The 23,570-nt window shown below is 46.6% G+C and overlaps 1 protein-coding gene across 10 annotated transcripts in view; it reads right to left on the minus strand.

The window, feature by feature from the left end:
• Shal (potassium voltage-gated channel protein Shal) overlaps positions 1-23,570 on the minus strand; it is a 139,134-nt gene that overhangs the window by 22,726 nt on the left and 92,838 nt on the right. Inside the window, exon 5 of one of the 10 annotated variants that reach the window (XM_076802629.1) lies at positions 6,537-6,620. The exons of 3 other annotated variants lie outside the window; for them this stretch is intronic. In XM_076802629.1, coding sequence (XP_076658744.1) covers positions 6,537-6,620 — 84 coding nt within the window. Of the gene's footprint in view, positions 1-6,536; positions 6,621-7,676; positions 7,823-13,073; positions 13,125-16,088; positions 16,364-16,415; positions 16,576-23,570 lie in introns of those variants that run through there. 6 more of the 10 variants (XM_076802630.1, XM_076802634.1, XM_076802635.1 and 3 more) reach the window with 6 other exon arrangements.

Below are 23,570 nucleotides of genomic sequence, written 5' to 3' on the forward strand. Positions count from 1 at the left end.
TTTCCATCGAGCGGTTATTGGAAAGTCCAGCTTGTACAAGGATCCGCAATCAGGTCGATAAATAATTGAAACAGAAGCTCGGCCAGCTGATAACGGTTAGCCGATTGTGAATTGAAAGAGAAACGTCGAGAATCGCGAAGGGCCGGCGTTCGCATGCACAAACCGACGGATTCCCCGTTAAATCCGTCGATTGCATCCCGCTGCACCGCAATGCAGTCCTCTTACTCGCCCTCTCTCTCCTTCCCTCTCTCTCTCTCTCTCTGTGTGTGTTTCGCGCGAGCCGACGTCGCGACGTCGAGAAGACGTCGTCGTTCGACAAGCGTCGTTAATCCCTTTCAACCGGCCTGTCGGTGACGCTGATATCCGTCGGGACGCCCTTCCTGTCGCGTCGCGATGCACCGGGCTGCGACGCTGCTGCGCCGGTGCAACCCTTCAAGCCTCGTGCACACCGAAACCCATCGATACTCCATTTTTTCTGTTCTCTTAGTTTCCTAAACTACTTAACACATCGTTATCAAACTTCGCGGCGTTGTTTATACACGTTTCAACTGGGCTCGTGAATTTTTGTAGTCTGCTCGGTCCAAAACTCTCACAGTTATTTACCGAGTAAGTTCAATTGGTGAGCCTGTTAAAAATTTATCAGAATTCTGAAGGACTTTTTTCGCGGACCGTTCGACACATCGTTATAAAGCTCTACAGAATTGTTCGTACATATTTCAGCTGCGTTTTTAAATTTTTATCTGTCACCAAAACTGTGGTAATTATTCACCGACGGAGAAGACTGCGGTGGTCATCTCCGCCGATGCACCGCCACCGCAATGTTCACTCTAGCAATCTACAAAAATTCCTGAGCGTGGTCCAAACGCGTGCAAACAAGTCTGCCAAGTTTCACGAATGTGTCTCATTTGGTTTCCCGTCAAAAAATTCGCGAAGTACAGCATCGCGCGGGCCAGACAAAGTTGAAACTCGGTGCCTCGTCACCGACACTTCCGGCATCCGCCACGACAAAGTACAACGACTTCAACCGCCTTCGAGGAAGCTCGGTAACGCTTCTTAACATAGCAACCCGGCTCCCGAGCTCGCAGAAGCGAAATATCGCGGGGTGTCGCGCGCGGACGAGGCTTCTGCCAGCGGTCGCAGTTGCTTCTTTTCATCTGTGACGCACGAGACGGACGTGTTACTTTCTTTCGGTCGTTATTTCGGTTACGGGACGCGTCTCCAGCAATTGATCGTTGCGTCGGGAACCCGAGACCGATCTGGTGAACGCACTTCCGCGATGGCAGAGCGTCGCGACGCGGATATCTCACCGGAACAAAGGGACGCCCCGGCGCTTTGATCGGGGAACCGATGAAACACTGCGTTTCCCTTTGCTGCAGGCTACTTGCTAACACGATGCCGACGGTAAATGAAAGCAATCGAGAAGTCAAAGCAACCGGACCGACTAATGGACCCTTTCGACCGACTCTGGAAAATTAAAATGGGCGGGCCGAAGTTGCTCGAAGACGCGAGAAACTTTGACACTGTCAGCAGATCTTGAAAATAAATCTCGAGTATCATAGTCGCTGCGAGAAAAACATTTCTGACTTGATAACTTTCCGATTTCGGTTTCCGATGACTGAGAAAGCCGTCGAAGATTCTTCCCGAGGTGCACCGGGTCGGTGCAACGTCCACGGAGGAGTCTCGTCGTTGCAGGGGAATAAAAACGGTACGTGTCTTTCCGTGGGCACTTCCGCGATTGAGAGACGGATTTTCCGTGAAGAAAATCGGAGAAAAGCGTTTCGGGTTGGGAAAAATCGCGCGTGCTGGCGGAATAAGAGAAGGAGAGCGAGAGTGGAAGAACAGGGCACGTTCGCGTCGCATTAAACATAATACAAGGAAAACGCATTAGGAGAGGCTGCGGATGCGGGATAACTGGCGGGGGATGGGGGGGCGAGGGAGCGCGTTGCATCGCGTTGCATAGCGTTGCATCGCGTTGGAACCGTCGACGTCTTTCACGGCGGAGCACATTAATCACCGGCTGCCGCCGCGCGGATGAGATTGCTGGCTTATTAACGCGTTCGGGACGCCAGCAAATTTTCGATAACAGTCAACGTTGTTCGCCGTGTTTTGCCGAAACGCTTCCCTCCGGTTATCTCTCCCGCTCTGGCACCGGGACCCGTCGAAACGTTTCCTTGTTTCGCGATTAACAACGATGCTTCTGAAAGAGATCACAGAAGAAATTGATTTACTTATACGTAACGAACAAGCAGAATTTCAGCGAATGCGGTGTCGGTGCTCTCGTGTGCAGAAACGCATTTCAGATTGAAGTATACATACCGTGACGCGTAATTTAAGCTACAATGAAATCTAGCTTTTCGATATTTTCAATGTTCTAATCACGCCCCGTTCGCAAACGGTGGCAAGAACAATTTACTTCCGAGCTGCTGACAGTATCAATGAACGAAAATCGCATACCCTCGGTCAGCGTTTCTCGCGCAGAAACGTATAAATCGATGAAGAGTAATCACTGGAAAGTGATTTCCGCTAATAAACAATTGAACTTCCAGCCGCTCAAACGCAAAGAAGCGATCGATCGCCAATCTGTCTTATGCTCGGGGAAGCCGAGTTATTGTTTCCTCGTCGATAATCGTTCGGTGCCATCGGGAAACGCAATGGAAGCATTACTCCGAAGAATGTTCGAAGAGTATAACGTTGTACGTTAATTATCCGCCGAGCAAGTTCCATTAGTCAGCCTTAGTGAAAAATTTATCGGAACTATGGAGGAATTAATATATTTTTTTAATGATCCGCTTGGGGCATCGTTGTGAAACCTCATCGAGTTGTTTATACATATTTCGGCTACATTTCGGGATTTTTATAGATCGCTGTCACCGAAATTATGGTAATTATTCACCGGCGAAGGAGACTCTATCGACCAGTTAACATCAAAGTATTCATGTATGCTGGGATGGTGAGCTTTCTGGATGCATAGCCTCCACAATTTCCACGATAGCGATCTATAAAAATTCATAAACATGACGAAGGTATGTGCAAACAAGCCTGCCAAGTTTCGTAAATACGTGTTGTTTAGTTTCCTCTCAAAAAAATTCGCAAAGTGTACCTCCGCTTCGCTTCGCTTTGCTTCGCGAAACGCAATTATTTCGGAAAACGTTCAAAGAGAACTATAGTTCGTTAACTCGACGGAATCCTGATTGGACGGACGCTCGGTTCAAGCGCTCGTTAAAGCAACAGTCGCCGAGACAATCGGCGAAGACAGTGGCAGAGGCTCATCGTTCCCCGAGACGGCGGCGGAATCGAACAAAGGGGCCGGTTGACAGCTATTTTAGGGGAAGAAACATGTCGCGGCTCTTTGTCCCCGGTATTTCTTCAGCATTGTGACAATCTACCCGGCTCCCGAACAAAAGGAGGAAGCTTCCTCGTCGCGGCGCTTCGCGATTCTCGTCGTCCTTGTTTCCCCCGGAAGCCGAACACTCGACTAAATGGGAAACCTAATCTCTCTTTCCCTCTGTGTACAAGGCGTGTTTCGATTGTCGGCCGTCCTAAACGCAACAATGCTCGGCGGGAAGCTCGCTAAAATAAAATAAACCAGACTCGCAGTCGCTTGGGGGATGGGGTTGTTGCCGCCCTGCCCCTCAAAAGTTTGCCGTTGCCTATCGAATAGCGAGCTATCGATCCGTCGATCAAACATTGACGAGTGCTCGCGCTGCCCGCGGAGAAAAACACTCGATCCGACGGAGTAATTGATGCGGAATTATTCAGAGCCAGATCGTCGCGCAGCGGGCAACTAGCGAAAAGTTTTCCGCTCGTCGAGTTTAATTAACGTTATTACTAGACTACGGATTTTCTGCCAAAATTGCTCGACTTGCCTCCTTACAAGTCCTCCTTACAATGAAAACTTCGATTTTTCCCATTTTCTCGTCAGGACGTATTGTATTCGCGACGTAAGGGTAGAACCGTGTCGATAACAAGATGCTCGCAAACTTTTCAGCAGCAGTGCATCAAGATGCAGACGCAGTGGGCTTGGCAGAGAAGCCTATCTCGCGCGAGAATGCATTCGTCAGAAGCCAGATCAAGAAAGTCAGCCGCAACGCGTTGTAGGGGTGGAAAAGGGATGGGCACCATGCCAGGAGCGGGGGTAGCCGCTTCGTGTCTGCGTGGAGTTCCGGTTTCGCACAACAGCTCTAAGAAAAGGAAACGTGGATCAAGAAAAGCGGAAGCGATTCGTGAGAAAGAAATCTTTCGAAGAGAAGAAATAAAAAAGAGGAATCCGGAAGAAAATCATAGTAGAGGGACGAAGGGCGGAAAGCAGGGCTGCTTAAACTGGTATAGTTTTGATTCGAACTTTTCAAACAGCTATGACGAACTTTTATTCCGATTAACTGTTATGGAGAACCGAAGCATCCAACTATTATGGTTCTGCAGAATTGTTATAGTTGAACATTTCGATTCGGCAGAACAGCTGTTCGGAATAAGCGTTTCTCGCAACTGTTTCGGCTAGAACGTTTGTATAACAGTTTGAAACAGTTTGGGGATCGTTCGAAGCCCTGATGGAAAGCCAGGTGACCCGAAGAAGAAGCTCGGTCTCGGGAAGAAAGTGTTTTTCGGGGAAAGCAGACACCCAGAAGCCAATCCAGGGATCAGCCACGCGGCACGATATATTCGAGAGACCACCAAGGGGATGCATGGGGAGGCCTTCGTGTGTCCTTCGTCCTGATCCTGGCGTCGAAGGACAAGAAAAGCTGCCTCATATCCTCCCAACGGCCACACATCTTATACACATCTTAGAAAACATCGTGGAGGTTTGTACGCGCGCGCGACCACGCGTCTCGCGAAACTATACCGCGTTTAGATCAACCAAACTTTCCCCTCATCCTCCAACGTAACTCGAAGGATTCTGCCACGCTAAATTGAAGATCATAGTGCGAAGAGCAAGTCCACTTTCTAACAATATTGTGTTCGCGAGTACAAAATTTTTGGGAGAACAGAGGCGTGGACTGTTCGTTCGTTTGATGTAAACGCAGCAATAACGCGCGATCGTGTGCACCCTGCCAATTATTTGTGGATCTTGTGGTCCACTTATTATTGTGCCACGTTGTGTTCTGTCTTGTAAAAGGCGCAATCAGAAATACAACAAATTTTTTGTAATCTACGAGTCTACAGAACAATGTGTAAAAGACTACTGTTTCTGATCCATTTTGTTCTTGTATTCCACCTTTCAAAGATATGAAAACTTTGCAGACTTATAGAACCACCTAATACATTTTTGTTAATTCAGAATTAAACAGTAGCAGGAAGGCGTAAAATGCCATTTTCAACGTAGTAAAATTTATTTATCATTGCTATCTCATACCGTAGGACCTTGATTATCCAAACCTGTAATACCTGATGTCTGCACATGTGAATAGCCCAATCTACGGTGATCCATACGCAACACTATTGTGCAAGTAAATAAAAATTGGAGCTAGCATTGTAACTAAGAAACTGTTGTGTTATTCAAACGTTCATCTTTCCCTGTACAGTTCGGATAATCGAGGATCCACTATACTTCGTGACCACGTACTACTACGCATAATAGAGGAAACCTCTCAATTTTCCTGTTGCCATACTTTTTCAATTGTCAACAAATGGCCCGGTTGGTGCACACGATCGTTTATCGCTCGGAAATCGCGTGGATCGCGCGCCGCTCCACGGTGGTGCATTTTCTCGAAAACCTGGGCAAAATTTAATAGAACAGCTTGTCGCCACTGCGACTCCATATTGTCTGGAAAATTGAAGCGTACCGAAAAGCGTATGGTAAACTAGTCCATACATAAAACATTTTACCATGAAAATCGACGGTATGAACGTAAACCTGCCATGGAAACAAACGCTGTAATAAAACGGAAATGAAAACAAAAATGTTATTCGTCGAAAATGACGTCCAATTAAATTTTGCTTCTCTGTTCTTACCTTACTAAATTCTGTGACTATAAACGACTTCGAAGAGGACGACTGTGGCGGTCGACGTATTAACCCTTAGCACTCGAATGGTGACTGTAAGGCACCACTAAAAATTACTCTATCATTATTGAAAATAATTTTTGACATTATTCAATTTGTTTGTATATAAAAAATTACTGCACATTTCGGAACTGAACTTTCGTATGTACAACATGAAAAGAAAATATATAGAAGGGCAATATTCTAGATGGGAAGAAATCTTCCGTTTTGGAGTTGAAATAACTTCGAGTGCAAAGGGTTAAAAAGATCTCTAAAGGCAACGTTCCTTTCTATCGCACAAAAGTTCCAAAATAGATATTTTCCGAAATAAAACGTGCAGAACGGTCCGAACATAATTACTGAAACGACAACTAGAATTCCTGGTTGCGGTTGATCGTATAGAACGTTGTCCAGGTTTTCCAGCAAGAAGCGCCACCGCGCGGCCGTACGAAACAGACACCGAAACGATCCACAACATAATGTACAGCGTACAAATAAGTATATTATCGTCGTAACCGGCGAAAACGGTTTCCGCGCAGCGCTGGTGTTCTCTTTACCTTTTTCCGCACTTCTATACGGTCTCCGTAAACGAGCACCACTCTATCCTTGCTCTCGTTCGTGGTGATCTGATACGACAAGCTCTAGAATATGGCGGATTCGTGCGTGTCCGGCGGCGGGCGTTTTCGATGTAATGGTATTTTTCAACGCGCGTGCCACCGGTGTTCCAATTCGTTTCCAACGTTGGTAGCGTCGTTGGCGTTATTTATTCGTATATATACATACGCACACAGACATATATTCGTATGTACGTACATATATAAATTTATTTTTATTCGTTATTTGATTTTCGTGGCCCACGAGATTCCAAGCGTGGGAGCGAGCAAGAGAAGAAGAGAGAGAGCCGCGCGAGAGAGATCCCACCGGGTTCGTTACCAATTCCGCACGGTTTCACGCCGAACCAAATTGTGTTGTTGTTTCGTCCGACGTCCGTATTTATTTTGTTGTTGTTGTTGTTTTTTTTTTGTTTTGTCCATTTCATATTTGTTTCATGAATGTTAGTCGAGTCGCAGTGCGTGTTCCCATGTCGTTGTCGACGCAACGGCGATCAGTTTGTCGCGGTGGCGCGATCAGGTGAAACGAAGAGGATGGCGTGTCGGAAGAGTTAGAAAGGTCGCCGGGATGATAAACACACGACGATGGCGGACGGACGATGACGATGATGACGCAGGATGACGAGGACGGTGTGCGCCACGGTTGCGGGCGTCCATCGTAAACGTTGTTATTTTGTCGGGGTCCAGCGTTCCAGGTGAACAGGCGCGTATATGAGGAAATAACAAGAATTTCGATTGATTTAAGTTGTTCTCGCAATAGTGTCGCACTGTGTTTGTGTATTATTTACTTTTTTTTTTATTTCTCTATTTACTTTGAATTTTCTCGTGTCTTAAATCTTTACTCTCTATTATTGTTTTCTCTACACATTTTATTTGTCTGTTTACTTTTTTTTTTTTTTGTTTAATTATTCGTCCTCCGTCTCTTCTCTGTTTTCGGAAATTTTGTCTCCGGCCCTCTGAAAACGTGTCTCGCGTTACCTTTCTTTTCTTTACGTGTTTTGTATACAGGTTTTCGTTAAAGTCTCGTTTTTCCTCGAGTTCTCTATTTGTTTTTTTTTTTTCGGTTTCTGTGTCGGGCAACGTGAGTTTTGTTTAGTTTTTTTTTTTTGTTTTTAAGGAAGTTAGAACGAGGCCTCGACGAGGTAAGTCCCGTCCATCGCAGCCCCGGTCTGCCCCCCCTGGGCGCCCGATACTTGGGCCCTTGTCGCCGGGATGTACTGACTGTACGCCTGCTGAAATCCACACGACAAGCACACACTACATTGTTGCACGCTAGGCACGCCTACCCTACGGTCTGATCTACGGATTGGGCCTATATTTGCTACGGAGGGGGGCCACGCACAGGCGTCGCACCATTCTCCACCAGGTTGCACAGGATCGATGCAACCGACACGCTACTACGTTAACCACGCTCTCTGGCTACGCTAGAGACAGATCCTCTAACGATGGACCCATTCCGGGGGCGAGTCGAGTGGACGTGCGCACCGTTCCAACACGTTCAGGACGGTTTCGATCATGCCGAAACGCACTCAAGTTTCGTAACGGACGATTTCAATCAAACTCACTTCTGCCGAAGTTTCATCGAAATCGTTTTGCGAAACTCGAACATACGTTCCCTCACGAAAATTAGGTGTAGAGACAGGCTGCGCCGGAATAATAGAGTCACAGATTTTTAAGGGATCATGCTCGGTCGGGAGGTCGAAGAATACTTTAGAGGAATCTTTGTCTGGAAAACTATGCGGATTTATACGAATAATATTCTCGTGTTTAGAAGGGCCTCCTGGTTCTTTTGCGCTGTCAATATCGGCGGGGCTATTCACTGTCATCGGTGAACGCAGGGAACTCGGATTTCTATGTTTTATCGCCACCGTTGGCGATTTTCAATGATCGCTGATTTAATATCAATTTAATATCGGTGATCTACACTATGGATCCTACATTTCCCTGACTTCCGAAGTCTCGGATTGTCTACCAGTTCCTCGATGTCGCGTGTCGAGGCAAAGCGAGTGGAAAAATCGTGAAACGACTAATTGTAGAGGTGCACCCTCAAAAGTGCATCTAGCTCTAGCAGCTTCCATTAACCCCAACAGTTCGTCATGTTTCCTGTCGTGTAACGAAACGTCTCCTCTCCTCTGTCTTTAGGGCTTTCTACCTACAGGACGCGCTATAGAACGTATGGGTGTCTAAACGTCGATGTTGAACGGATGGTACCTCGATTTGCGATTTTAACGTTCTCCCCGATAGACGGTTCCCTCCCGGAGTAACACGAGATTCGATTTTCGCGACTGTTGATTGCGCGCGTCGGCCAACTCACCGAGTCCGCGCTGAATTCGCCCGTTTAATTAAATTTAATTAATTCGTGTCACAGGCAGCGATCCGTTTCCCGAGCGTCACGATCCCTACGAACGAGATCAATCGGACGCCTCAAGGTCATCCTCCATTACGGACCAATCCGTCAATTTCTAGAGCTGGTAGTCCGCAAAATTTGGCAACCTTGCGAACTGTTTGATCTAGCTCTCGGAAATCTCGCAGAGTGTATGTTCGTAGGATCCAGAACAGACCCAGCGAGTCTGACCGAAATCGATAAACGCGTGGCGGATCGGCACGCGATTTTCCGCGGAACGCGCGTTAACGGGCGCGTTTTGACAATGCGGAAAAATTGATGAAGCGGCATGACGTCATCGCGCATAAACGGATTACGCGCGGACCAGGGGAATTCTCCCCGGGGCAAGTTCTCGGCGTCGCGTCGAAGCGCGAATTATGAATTATTAAAAAAAAAAAAAGACGAGAGGCGTTCCGATTTTTGGGGCGCGCGAATCGGATCACGCTGTTGACCCACCGCGGCCGGTTCCCCGTAAAGCAATTTGCCGGCGGATTAATTCGGACGCGATTGCCTCTCGACCGCGCCGAGACTCGAATTCACAATTTCCTGGGGATTTTTGTTTTAATGCCCGGGGAGAGACGGTAATGGCCGAGGAGGTCTCTGAACGTCGCGCAGCGGCTCGCGGAATTTTCATTTCGGAAAAGTAGCAGGTGTTTCCGCGCGAATTGAAACCGTAGATTTCCCGCAGAGAGCGGATCCGAAGCTGAAACCGCTTGCCGCGGCTCTCCCGTTAGGAGAAACGGATGACTCGACTTCACGTGGAAACTTCGAAACACTATGGACGCGTACAGTCAGTCGGCGAAGTCTTCGTACGTCGTATAAAATATAGTAACTTTCATAGAATGAATTTTAACGAGATGAGTTTCTTTCGAAATTGTAGGACTAGTTGGCTAGCTGAAAAATTGTATTCGTTAGGAAGTAAATTTGTTTGTGTGGGCACGATTTCACTGAAAGAAAGTAGATCAGTTAGAGGTGGACGATCAGATTAACAAGAAACAGCCGATCAGGCTGGTTTCCATGCAACTTTCAACGATGTATACGATCTTCGTTTGATAATCAGTAGAACGGTGGTCGAGGGGAGGGTCGAGGAAAACGTTTGACGGAATCCTCGCCCTCCCATCGCGAAATTAAAAAGATTCGGTGAATTAAAAAGAATTAGTTGACAGAGCAGAGTGGATGACTTTGAAGGGGAGTCGGCAGGCAGCGTAGGAGCGTAAATATTATATGGACGGAGAAAGGGAGAAAAGTACACAGCGGGGGGGAGAAATAAATAAGTGAATACCGAATAAATAGATGGCAAAAGGAAGGGTAGCGAATAAAAACGGGAAAAGTATACGCGCGTAACCTGAGTGAAAGAGAAGAGGAGCATTACTTTTAAATTGATGAGTGTAGAAAGTAGAAAAGTAGATAAAATAAAATGCATATGATCGGAGAAGAAAAGAGAAAATATTCGAGAGTAGCAAATGTGGCCAGTAGAAAAAGAAGCGCAAAAGAGTGTAGCGTGGGAGTGTGAGCAGAGACCGAATGTTCTGAGTAGAGAATTAAAAAACAAAGGAAAAGTATGCGCGTAAAAATAGAAAGATATAGAGTAGAGCTTGAGAGTGTGAGTAAGTGCTATAGAGGAAAATTCCTGAGGGTAGTAAAAGTAGAAAAAGAAGTGAACAACAGGGACTATAAACAAAAAATAAGGGACTGAGAGAATGCGTATGAAACGAAAAGCGGAAGAAATATAGAAAACAAATGCAGACCGGAAAAAAGAAGGGTAAAAGGCAAGAATGAGCACGGTACCGCGCGTGAACAGCCAAAAATGTGGGGGTGGAGGGAGATAATGATATCGTTCGAACCCCCACCGAGTCCCCAGAGCGAAAAGCCAACCACTCTGCCCCGGCAGACAATAAATTCTAGTATCGAACAAATCCGTCGAGCACGAATCGTGTCTGAAGGTCGTGAAGTGGTTCGCATTCAAACAAGTCCAAGAAACAAGAGGTGTGGAGGAGGAACAGTGCCAAGAAACGAGTAACAGAGAGCCGAATCAACAACATGTCCCAAAAAAGAATGTCTAATCTGCAGGCTTTCTCGGTACAATTGAATAGTGGGGGGTCGGGGGGCAAATTGGGGAGCGCAACCCTGAAAGAAAAGGCAGATACAAAAAAAAACAGTTAAGACGGGCCTTACCTTGGACGGACGAGAACTGTTTCTACAGGAAGTGACCACACACAACAGGTGACGATTTATGGTACATAATTTACACCCGTATGTACAGCGTACGCAATCTGGCGACGGAGAACTTCCGAGGAGGCCGTATTTTTATTATTTTCAACGACTTTCGATGCTAGCATCCCGCGATTTTACTAACAATTTAAATACACATAGATCTTTATCGCTCAGCTTAGAATTGAGATGAAAAATTGAATAAAAATTTCCCGTGGTCTTCTGAGGGTACGAAATGAAATATTATCTCAAAAATCCTAATTCCAGAGACAACTAGAGTAGCCCGGTTCCAGGGACGAGTGCACTCCGTTTCGTAGGCGCATGCCAGCATCACCGGGAGCCGTGTCTGTTCGAAACGAGTTCAAAGCGGTGCCTAACAGTCCTCGGAGCGTTCGTGGATGCTAACATCGCGTCGTTTCGCCGGCAAACGAGCAATTAACAGGCCGCCAGAGGCCGGCCGTAAAAATTGACAAACGATAGCCTGTCTCGCCGCGACGTTTACAGCCGTGCTCTCCCATTGGCGACTTACCTGTTGAACGGTAATTAATTTCACGATGTCGGCGAGTGACGTCGATACGAGCAGGCTGGCCCGATAATTACGGCCTGACCGAAACGCTCGAAAATAATCAGGTGAACCCGGCTTCTGGACCAAGTCTCTCCTCTCCGTCGAAACACTCGCGTACACTCGCGTTCACCCGTTATCACACCGATCGATTAATCACACCACTGGCCGTAAACGAGGCGGATCGACAGACTGCTACCACTCCGATTAATCCTCTCGACTGACCGGGCCTAACTTCCTCCGGAATAATTAATTCTCGGGAACAATGGGGAACAGGGGGGGGGGCGCAGAGGAGGCCTCGAAATTCAACGTGACACGTGTTTTCTTTCGATCGCGAGGATAACCCCCCTCTCTTCTGTGATTAATTATCGCCGAGCTGTTGCTTCGCCCTTTAATAACCCGTGGAAGCGGCCGACGCGACTGTTCGGTTTCCCGGTGGGGATTTATTATTTAAACGGTTTATTGAGTGGCTCGGTGGCCGCCGATTCCGAATTAAACAATGATATGTTAAAAATACCGCTTCCAACGGGTCAGCGGAGCAGACATTTCCGAACAACGAATTTTCGAATTGCTTTGATTAGGTACTCGTTGAATTCGCTAGCCCCTCCTCCACAATCTCTTCAACGTCACGATTCTTGAACAACGTAACACATGATTCACGAAGAGTATGTACAACAGACGTGTTTAATCGAGCCGACTATTTATATATTTATATATTTATATACGTATAGAGTTTATATATATATATGTATGTATATATAAACCATATATAGGTAACCAACCAATCAATCAGTTTCCAATAACGATCAAACGGAGCAAAACTCGGGAACAATAACCAACACCGATGCCCAAAAATAGAAGTCGAGTGGCCTGAATATCGAGTAGGTGCAAGCGGACGTCACAATTTTTCACTGATTCGGACCTTGTAAACTTATAAATCTCGTCCTCTGATTCATCGCCGGGAGATGCCCGGCGAATCAATCGGCGCGCGAAATTCTGCAGGGAATTCCGGTCCCCAATCTATCAATCAAATATTCTCATTCGGTTCGACGAATGGCGACACTTTACAACGTTCGTCTCGATTTTTGCGTCCCGCTTCGCACCGTCGACGTTTCAGCCCTCGCGTTTCCAGGGTACAGAGCCTCCCGATGGGGTTTTCATGGGCCCCCGTTTAACAATGGGGTCACGTCGAAATAGAACAGAGAGGGGGTGTGGGTGTTTCCTTAGAAGATGGTGTGCTCTGTGGTTCGTGGGCCGACAACTGGGCAGGCGAGTTGGCGGATCGTTTTTTCGGACACTTAAAGAGTTCAATCTATAGTTCTCTTGCCTGGCTGATCTGAAGCGGATTCTCCACTACAGGCTCCGGGTGTTCCTTCGGCTATGCGTTTTTCATGAAAGCAACTCGTGTTATATTATCAAGGCGCAATTATAGTGGGTGTCGGAGAGGGGGTTTGGCAATCGGATCGACGCGACGTCACACATTTAGCCCGTGTCACGTTTACCCGTCGACCGGATACGAAGCCGATAACGAGCCGAAGGAAGAGGTTCGAGTTCGTGGTAGAGCTCGACTCGCGACACCATCGAGTCACCTTTCCGACGTTTGTTCCCATTAATCGACCACTGTCAATAAGACATGCCCGACGTACGAGCGCGCAGCCTTCACGAGCTTCCGAAGCTTAGGGCGTTTTCGAATCCGATTCCGCGGACGCACGGCGAACTTCTGAATGGGGAACGGGGCTTCGTTTGCCTATAATTTTATATTTCTAGATCATTTTTCTGTACTGGAAGCGAATCAAGTGATCGTCCTACGAGTCTCCTTAGTACCTTGTGAAGAGACTTTATGAATACTTTAACGGATTTGATAAAGTGTAGGAAGCTTCCAAAATGTTTCAGGAATGCTAGTGAAAAATTTGAGAGACCTGAAGCCTTTTCTAGCTTGGAAACACGTTGATCGGGACAAAATTCTGCATATACTCGACAAACTGGTGACGAAAGCAGTGTCGTAAGAACACCTAGATGTCCTAGAAATTCAAATTATGGACAGAGAAAAGTCTGATTAGCCTCGAAGTGCTATTAAAGTGCCCAGACGAACTGATTTTCAAAAGAATGACGAAAGATGTCAATGCCTATTCCAGAGAACGTCGGAATCATCGTAAAAATAGCCGTATCAGCTTAACCCTCTCGAACGCGTTACAATTATTAAAAGGAGAGCTGTCGGAGCCGCGTGTGATTTGTTGTTCCCTGGCACGAAGAACAAAGCGGCGCGAAAGGAAGCCGTCTTTTCAACTGGCAACTTGTCGTGCCAATTACCGGGCGTCTTCGATGATCAAAGGGAACGAGGCCGACGGTAATCGCTGTCGATCTTCTCGGAACAAACCCTCGAACTTCGTAACAAGATATGGAAAACGTGCTGGGAGGGGGGACACGTCGATCCGAAAACGTGGACCGGGTCTTTTTGTCTCGTCGACGAACGCGGAGAAGAGAAAACGCGGAGAGAATATTTCGTAGGAGAAACGCGGCGTATCTCGTTGGGAGGTTTCGGATCCCGCGAAGAACGACAGCTGCCGCCTGCTGGATGTTGAAATTTCGAAATGATACCGGCGTGCGGCGAATTCCCATCGAAACTTCTGCGCCGGTAGAGAGATACGTGCCCGTCACAGCCGCACAACCGGTCGATCGCGACAGAAACGTCGACCGGGGACGTTTATTCGACTTTAAACGCTTCCGGTCGCTCGCATCAGCCAGACACGCGGCTGCTTCGAGCGTGTAGCAACCCTTTAAGCGGTTCCGCTAAGTTAATTGGCAACCCCTATCGTCCCCCGCAGGACGCCGCCTGATAATCTCGAGGGCTGTCGACTCGCTCGATCGCGACTCGAAGGCGCTTCGAAAGCTCAAACTCCGGATCTCGTGGATTTTTATAACGGTACGAACGTTTACAAAAAATTTTTCTTGCAGCGTTACGATAGCAGATTCGAATTCGCGAGAATTTCGCGTGCGTGTCTCCCCTTTAAGCCGTCGAGAGTTTCGAGCGGATCCGTCCGCTCTAAACGGTAGCGTTCTCTTCTCTCGAGAAAGGTTTTTCAAGATTTTTCGCGGGAAGTCGTTAAGCCGGGAACTCTCGAGCTCTCGGAGTTCTTCACTTGACGAAAATTTGCCGGGACTCCACTGCTACCTCGAGCGGACTCGAAACGCGAGAGGAAAGGAGAAAAGCCACGGGCGAGAAAGAGAGAGAGAGAGAGAGAGAGAGAGAGGGAAATGTCCCTTTCTCGCTTTCTCTCTCCTCTTCTCTCGCCCTCTGTCTCGAGTCAACTGTACGCGTGCCGAGGATTGAGAAGTTCTCGTAAACTTTCGAAACGTTGAACCGGTTTCAGGAACACTTACTCCGCCCGAAGAAATATTTCAACTCTCCGTCCGGCTGCCGTGGAAACCGGCCTGTGTACGCGAGCTTTCGATCCCCTTCGATTCGCACAATCGAGCGCATTCACTCTCGTCTGATCAACGAAGTCCTACACTACTTTCTCGGATCATTTCGACAGTGGTGTTCAGTCTGTAGACACTGTTAGCGAAGACCCGAATTTTCAACGCCAGTGAAACCTCTTCTTGAAGACTGCCGGTACCTGTTTGACCTCGATAAAAATTGTTCAACACGGCCCACCGTTGGATACTGAAACAGCGTAAAATTGTTAGAGGCTCGGACCGTGCCCGGTGCACATCCAGCGACTCGAAGAAAGTCGGACACGCAATAACGATACAGATTTCATGGGCCAAACCGGCTGCGAGGTCAAACGGTGAGCAGACAGCGTGGGTGTCGACTGATTACGAGGTGTGGAAGCTCAGCGGGTGTCGTCAGCGTGGAACAAAAGCTCGGAAGAGGCCTCGAAAACCCCCTGGTGCTCGCGCCATCCGGTGCACGACACGTGTAGGAAACGCACACATCGACAGGAAAGCCGACGACAATGCACACACACACCGTTCAAACTAAGACCTCAAACTTTGCGAGTACATCCGACAGGCCCGAACAGGAAAGAAACGTCCCTAACCGCGAATCCTTCGACACTGTATCAAACAGTTCCAAGTAGCAATCAAATTTTTTGAGATAAGAAAAATTAATCAATCGTGACACTATTTTAAATTTAATTTGCTCACCTGATAATTTCCTTGTAAAGGCCGGAACAACCAAATTGTTTGGAGAATTTGAAGAACGTTGCTTTCTCGTTCGGGCAGAGACAATTGGCAAAATTTGACACGTGACAGCTGGCAGGACCGTGTACGTCAACACAACGACAAAGTGCGGATTTGCACGAGGTACACGTGTACGCGTATGTATACATGGTGGATGTACCTAAGGTCAAGGCGACACGTTGCCGTACAATTTTCTAGTCGATAACCGTGCAAGGATGACTGTACACCGGTATGAATATCCAACGGACTGCGGTCTAACCGGTGCGGGACTCGTTTCCGGAAGCGAGTCCTCGCTGTTCGCGATCCTCGGCGCCGAACAGGCCGAGGACACCGACCCAACTAACACTTCTCTTCCGGGTAGGGGACGCGGGCGTCGTCGAGCGTCTGCTGCGTCGTTGTGTGGGGGATCTCGAACGTGATCTGTCTGGCGCCTACCTGCACGGACAACCCACTAATTCGACTGATTCGTCATTGGCACCCCCTCCCTGCCCGATTCCTACCCATCCCCTTCCCCATTCTTTCCCCCATTGGAGAACGGGGCCCCGTGCAGGCTTGACGACGGTGCAGTTCTCCGTTCAAGGGTCTAAAGGAAGCTCGTTAAAGTTTCGTGGCGACGGATGGTGCGCGCGTGGTGACGGTACACGTCGCTGAAAATCAACAACTGATCAGAAATTGGATTACACCCTCAATCTCTTACTGGTTGGTACCTCTTAATCCTTCTTACGTTCGTTATTCGTCCCCTTGCATTTCGCCGATTTCCCGGGGATTCGCTCCCGCCAATCGCAGTGTCCGGTTATTATTGCTTTCTCGATTTCCTGGCTCGGGTGCTCGGCCTCTCAACCCATTTGCATCGACAAATATTCCTCGAGGAATCGTTTTGTGTCGTGAAACGCGGAATAATCGACAATTTCGCCGATCGCTATTTTATTTCTCGGTCGAATACTCTGTAAACTGATTTCTATTTATTTGTTGTCGATATGGACCTATGGTTAGACACAGTCGTGCTAGTTAGATTATTAGTAAGAAATGATTATTAGTCGTACAAATTAATTAATTGTAGTTTTAAAGTGGATTAAATGCGTCGAAAGTGATGGAAATTATAATATTGCGTTCTAGTTAGACTCCACCGCGAAAAGCTCGAGAAAAAAAGGCTACGAGTGAATTTGTTTACCTAATACTCTGTTCAAACGAAATATGGTGCGGAATATTCTATTAATTCAGATTTGATAGAACAAAAATTTCGGATCTCGCGCGCACAGCTGTGCTAATTGAATTATACTGCAATTTAACTCGATTGCACTTCGATTTCACAGAAATTCGATTACGTCGTGATTGGATTGCGTTATTCGAAGTTTTCAATCAATTTAATTGCTCGTTACTGTGGTCGTAAGTTTAATTCAATTAAAATATGTTTGAGGTGCGATGTAACTGAAAAAATGCCGTCGAAAACAAAAAAATGTGTATTTCTGTTTAACGATGTCAATCTGTGAATAATGTGTTTATCACCTATTACGATAACGACCGATAATCATTCTGTTCTCTAAAAAATCTTCGATCCGACGCAATTACATTGTACATTCTAATCGCGACTAGAAATTGCGTTGCGATTCAGCCGAACGGGAGATCAGGCTAACAAATTACAATGCGATTGAGCCGAATGTAACCGAATTACTCGACGATTATAATTCTTGAAGCAATTCGATTGCAATATCGCGGAACTGTGTCATCAGGTCTATCACTGTCACCGTAAATTAGAACCGTACGGATGCAAATGGGTTAATCGTCGAAGTTAATGATCGAATCACGATCGGAAAGATGATCAACGTGAACAATAAAACGAACAGCTGTCCGACAACGAGAATTGTGAGAGAGTTTTCGGGTCTCGAAAAGGACGCGTTCGACTTAAAAAATCTCATTATCTTTATTTCCTTTAGACATCGTCTGGTTAAAGGATTGTTTTTTTTCCTGGCTGTCGAGCTTTTTCTGTCGCAGAGAAGCGTCGCTGGGACAGATCGCTGGAATGTGTCTCTTTGTGCTTTTTTCAATGTTTGTATTTTTTTTTCTGTGTGCGACTTTGGTGTTTGTGGCTGTGTTTGTTTACGACGCGAGAACGGCTAAGAACGATCTGTGCCCCGCGGTTTCGTTGAAGGGCTCTCGCGCGAGCGGATTTTACCTGGACTAGTTGAAAAAAAAAAAGGACACTCGGAGAAGCGGCGACGAACCGTCTCGAGGTTCGCGATCCACGATCGAGTCGGCGATCGACGCGAATCTGCGCGAAACCGCTCGGAACCGCTGCGGAATCCTCCTGCGGCTCCTGCTACCATTTTTATTTTGCACAAAAATCCACAATCTAATGATACAGTACCGATACGATTTTTAAGAATAGTTCCAAGTGATGGTGAGGTTAAACAATTTACGGAGTGTGGATTCAGAACAAAACAGCACAACAATTTGATTTTTCTGAAACATTAGATTCGTTTTTGAGGTGCTTGTAAAAGTGGAAGTAACTGCAGTAAAAGTGTTTTTCTGGTTCTCGATTAGTTCACACAGATTCGAATAAACGATCGAGCCGAGGAATCGCAATTATTTCGGATCCAGATATCGCGCCAGGTTGCGTAAAAATGAAAATAAAATGCGGCCGTCGTAAATCTCGCGCGGATTTCGTGGAAACGCGAATCCTCCTCGGATTTATGTCGCTAACACGGGTCGATTAATCGCGACGACGTTGCTTTATCAACCGATAAATCGCACGGCGGAATGTTTAGATGGCTGCGATCGTAAATCCCGATCGGGATGAACGCGCGAGCAGATTGCTGCGATCGATCTCGATCGCCGCGATTATCGAACCCTTGGACCTGTCCGCGATTGCCAATTCTCCTTGCAGAGATGCAGCACGCTTCTATAGAGTCGTGTGCTCTCTTATCGGAATTCCCTGATAAGCTGCTCCGATGCTACATACTCGATACTATCTAAAATTCTAATTATAGTTCCTCCTGGCCGGTAATCTGAAACGCCATTTAATGGTGGCGTTTTTACTTTATTTTCGTCGTTAGAATTTTCTTAATCAGCAAAATGGAGATTATTCTCTGTCTTGATAAAAAATTCGCGGAAACGGAAATTTTCTTAATGATATAGTAATAAAAAATTTTTTGGTAGTTTTAATGCAACCTGGACTGAAAATCGATCCACGATAGATCGAACGACGAATTCCTCGGCGATTCTGTGCAGATTTTCCGAGGGTTTCGCGAGAGTCGCGCGAAAATCCTAAACGATTATGGGATCCCGTGATATCTGTTTTTCGTTGGGCCTATCTACGGAGTAGGGATTCCTTAAAGCTACTGTTTTAGGGCCGAAAGATCGTCGAGAATGATCGTAGGAAACCACGACTCGATCGATCGTCCGAGGAACGATTCGCGAGATCAACCCTTTGACTCTTGATTTTTATACTAAATCGATTTTCACTCGAAATTAACCCTTTGCACTCGAACACGTCTTCATTCATCTATTACTGAAATAGTTATTCAAGTGAGATTTGATATGGAATTTTTGGAATGCAGATTTTACGAAACCTAAATTTCAGATCGTGCATGCACAATTCTGCCAATTGAATTACAATGTAATTGAACCGCGTGATTTCGTTCCATTCTACCTCGATTTTATAGTAACTCGATTACATTTTAATCGGGTTACACTATTCAAACTTTTCAATCGATTGAATTGCTGAATACCGTAATCATAAGTGTGATTGAATAACAATGTATAATGCATACATGAAATACAACGAATTGATTGAAATGCGATACCATAGAATTATATTGGAAACGAAGAAATTCATTTCTGTTAAAGTTTCGCGAATTTATCGAATTCAAAGGGTTATTGTGTCGATATTTCATTTCATTAGACTGTCGCCCAGTTAACAGCTTTTCGGATTACAATATTTCATTTCAGTTCATTTTCATTTGGCTCGTTTTCAACTAAATATTCACTTCGGTTTTTAATGCTACTGTGCGTGACGTGATCATCATCCTCCTATTGTGTTCATCTAATTGTTACACTAGTATCACTGCTACGAAACTATAGTCTAACTAAGAAGATTATTGGACGACTCGTTAACACGTTGACTGCCTTGTTTGCCCTTGTCATTCATGGCATTCGTCACACTATTTTACCACGTTTTCATTAGCTCGCTTTCTTGTCTGTCTGTTTTCTCTGCCGACGGTATTTGTTTACCCCGTTTTTTTAAAAAGCGTCGTAAAAGCATGGTAAAATTCAGTTTTTACTATAATATATTAGAAACAATTAAAATATATTAAAATTGCTTTTCATTTGGCAGTCAACGTGCTAGCTACCAGCCAAAAACATATCACAGTCTACCTAAACACTATTTTCACGCAAAGAATGAAAAATAAAATAAACGTAGCTAACAGAGTCGTGTATGAACACAGTAGGAGAAACAATACTAAATAACGCCTTGTAGCATGGTGCAAGCACTACGTCATTCTCAATAAAATTCATGAAATCAGAAGTCGTGTTAAAGAAACATAGAGACGAGCTTTTCGTTCAGATGTAATTATTTCCAGAAGCCCAGAAAAATCTTCGCAGACTTCCGAACCAACCTGATACGGTGCCCGAGGTTTCAAGCACAGCCCGAGATTAATTAACTTCAATTAGAGTGCGGGGGAGGAGAGGGGCAGGTTAAATGGGCGACAGCGCGAAAGCCAGAGGGCGTCGATCGATTTCCTCGTGCGTCGACCGAAGTCGCGGGTTCGATCGACAGTATCGCGACACTACTCGACGTGCCGTGGACACAAGGTCAAGGGGACGAGCATCTTCCACGGGGAACGAGCCCCTGCGATGGTATCGATCGGTTCGATTCGATTCGATTCGACTCGACTCGACTCGCAGGCTCGCGAATAGAACGCGGATGGAATCGTCGCCGGCGAACGAGCGTCGCGGAAAAGGATCGAACTAGCGGTGGGATCGAGTTCTGCGTGAGTCAATTTCAATGAACAAGCTTCCATTAATCTGTCATTTTCCATTGCCATAGGGAAAGTTTCGGATGTTGTAAATTTTATTATGGATTGTCTAGACGTTGCCTAGGTTGTTCCAAAAGTTCAATAACAGTTCTTTACCTCCAATGCAGCTTGTTAAAAAATTCTGGAACTCAATCTCTGCGTATAATATTGCTAATATACATTAGGGAAAGAACTTTCGTAACAATCAGGTAAGTATACGGGGTTCGAGTTGAATGACTTGTTCGAATCCGCACGCGAGCAGTTCCATCCCATCGCTATCTAGGAAAGAAAGAGGCGGTTAAGGGTGGTGCAAAGGGATCGAGAGATGGATACGATCCCTGGTTTCACTCCGACCTCCTTTTTCCTTTTCCTCTTTCGGATCCCTTTTAGGCCGCGCGACTTCGTTCCGCCCCGGGATTTCGCTTCTGTCCGCTTCCGCGGCTCTACGCGGAATGGCGGCCGTGGCGACCGAGTGGGGAGGGGGCCGTTGATTAATTTGTGCGATCGGACGAGAGAAAGGCGGGCACACGAGCTCGGGCCTCCGGATCCGATGCGCGCGGCTTCTTTTCGGGCCGAGTTTTAACCTAAAAATGGAAGACGTAGGGTGGGGGGCTGACACGGGGCCTCGACGAGCGATTCGCCGATGGAAGACGGGGCCGAACCCGGGCCCCCTGATTCGGTGGGCGGTTCGGTCCCAAAACGGCCCGTGATCTTCGATATGGTCGACGGAACGAACGCGTGGCTCGGGATCGCGGGCGCTCCCCGACAAATCGTTTGGATCTCGCGATCCACAAAAGCTACTTTCACCAAAATCGACTACGATATAGAGAACTGAAAAGTAGGGGAGGTTTAAGTCATCGATTTGATGATTTCGAAGTTGTTCCGGAAATACAGGCCTCCGAATCTTCCAATTGTTTAGAAGGCTTGGAAACGGTGTTGTGGTAAGACGATACGGTTAGGAATTTTTATCTCGAGAACCAACTGACGAATCGAGTTCAACTTTTTTTGTTTTAATTGATAAGGTTCGTTCTATTATAGCAATTTTTTTAATCACGATATCTTTGAAAATGGCTTCGTAACAAATTGGTAAAGATCGTCAAGAAATTGCAAGACACATCTCGCTTAGAAGCGCTGTGTCTCTGAAACAAATAACAATCGGGCAAAATGATGACTTAAACCTAACCTAAATTTCCTCTCTCTGCACCATACTTGATTTTGGTTACGATCTCTAACATCAATTGCGAGATCCGATCGATTTCTCGCGGGAAGGCCCGACTAGAACACTACAGTGATGAACACCTGAAGAACGATAGAATACCACACTGTTCAGAGACAACAAATTGGCCGGACAAAAGAACGAGGCTCTCATCGATGCTCTGATAGCCCCCACCATTCTCCAAAACCTAATCTCCCCGCCTCCTGTCACGGGTGTCCCAATTATCCTTCGAAACAATGACATCCTCAAACAAGTCGCGGCTAGGAGAGCGTCGGAACTGCCCCGCAGCTAGCAAACTTCCTATCTCTGTACAGCATTCTACTCGAAATGACCTAATCTCATCCGCACCGAATGGATCCTAATCGTCGATGGAGATACTCGATCGAACAGATCGCTCGGAAATAGAAAGAGCTACTAACAATTTTGATTCCGTAGAAGCAGAAAGATCTTATCGAATTTATTCCGCCATCCTGACGTTTATACTTCACCGACGGAGACTTTACGATTATCTTAGCCAGCACGAAGGACGCGTAAAACGACAAAATTTCGTGAAATTATCCGCAGGAAGAAGTTCTCGTAGAAGCTTATCGATGCCTGGGCTCGTTCCACTTCTCACCTATAATTTTTCCGGACGTATCGCCGAACCTACTTCGGAAGTAGGTGCATCGAACCTCCTTGTTAGCTCCTTTATGCGAGTCGAATAACACATTGTCGAAAACGTGACCAAAGAGAGAAACCGCCGAACGAGTCAAGACTCTTCGCCTCGGAACCGTGAAGCGTTTCGGAAAGCTGACGACTTCGAGTGTCCTTTTCGGAGAATGCCACTCGTTGTCTGGCATCACAAAGCCCGAGGAAGTGCAATAGACATGCGATCGTTCTCGCGGAAGCCGAAAGTCCAATTACCGAACAGATTCGGTGACGAACGTTCTCATTTGCAGGAGAACGTACCGAACTGTACGCGAACAACTGATTCGAAATATGAACAGAACGGAAGAAAGTGCACAATTTCACTTTGTAAATCTTTCCAACAGTTTCCAAGATATTCTCCGAAATTCCTTTTCTCGTTCCAAGGGTTGTTTTCCACCCTTTGATAAAAGAGACCATGCGTCGGATATTTCTCTTTCGGTTTTTACGTTCGAGTATGTTGTGTTTCAGCTTCGGTACGTTCCCTGCAAGATTTCAACGGATCTCGAAGAGAAGCGACCGGAGGGAACAAAGTGGGGTGCATTCCATCGCGAGGAAAACGCTTCGCAGCGGATGTGGCGGCTGTCCCGTGCATTTCGGCAAGTTCTGGCTGACTCTAGAGAGAGACAGTGAACGAGGAGGGTACGTGCAGCCTGTGGCAGGAACACATTCGTCGTGCCGGTGACGGCGCACGTCGTGGCCCGAGCTCCCTCGGTACGTATGAATC

This window comes from Halictus rubicundus, chromosome 17 (genome assembly GCF_050948215.1).
Source record: "Halictus rubicundus isolate RS-2024b chromosome 17, iyHalRubi1_principal, whole genome shotgun sequence".
NCBI classification, from domain to species: domain Eukaryota; kingdom Metazoa; phylum Arthropoda; class Insecta; order Hymenoptera; family Halictidae; genus Halictus; species Halictus rubicundus.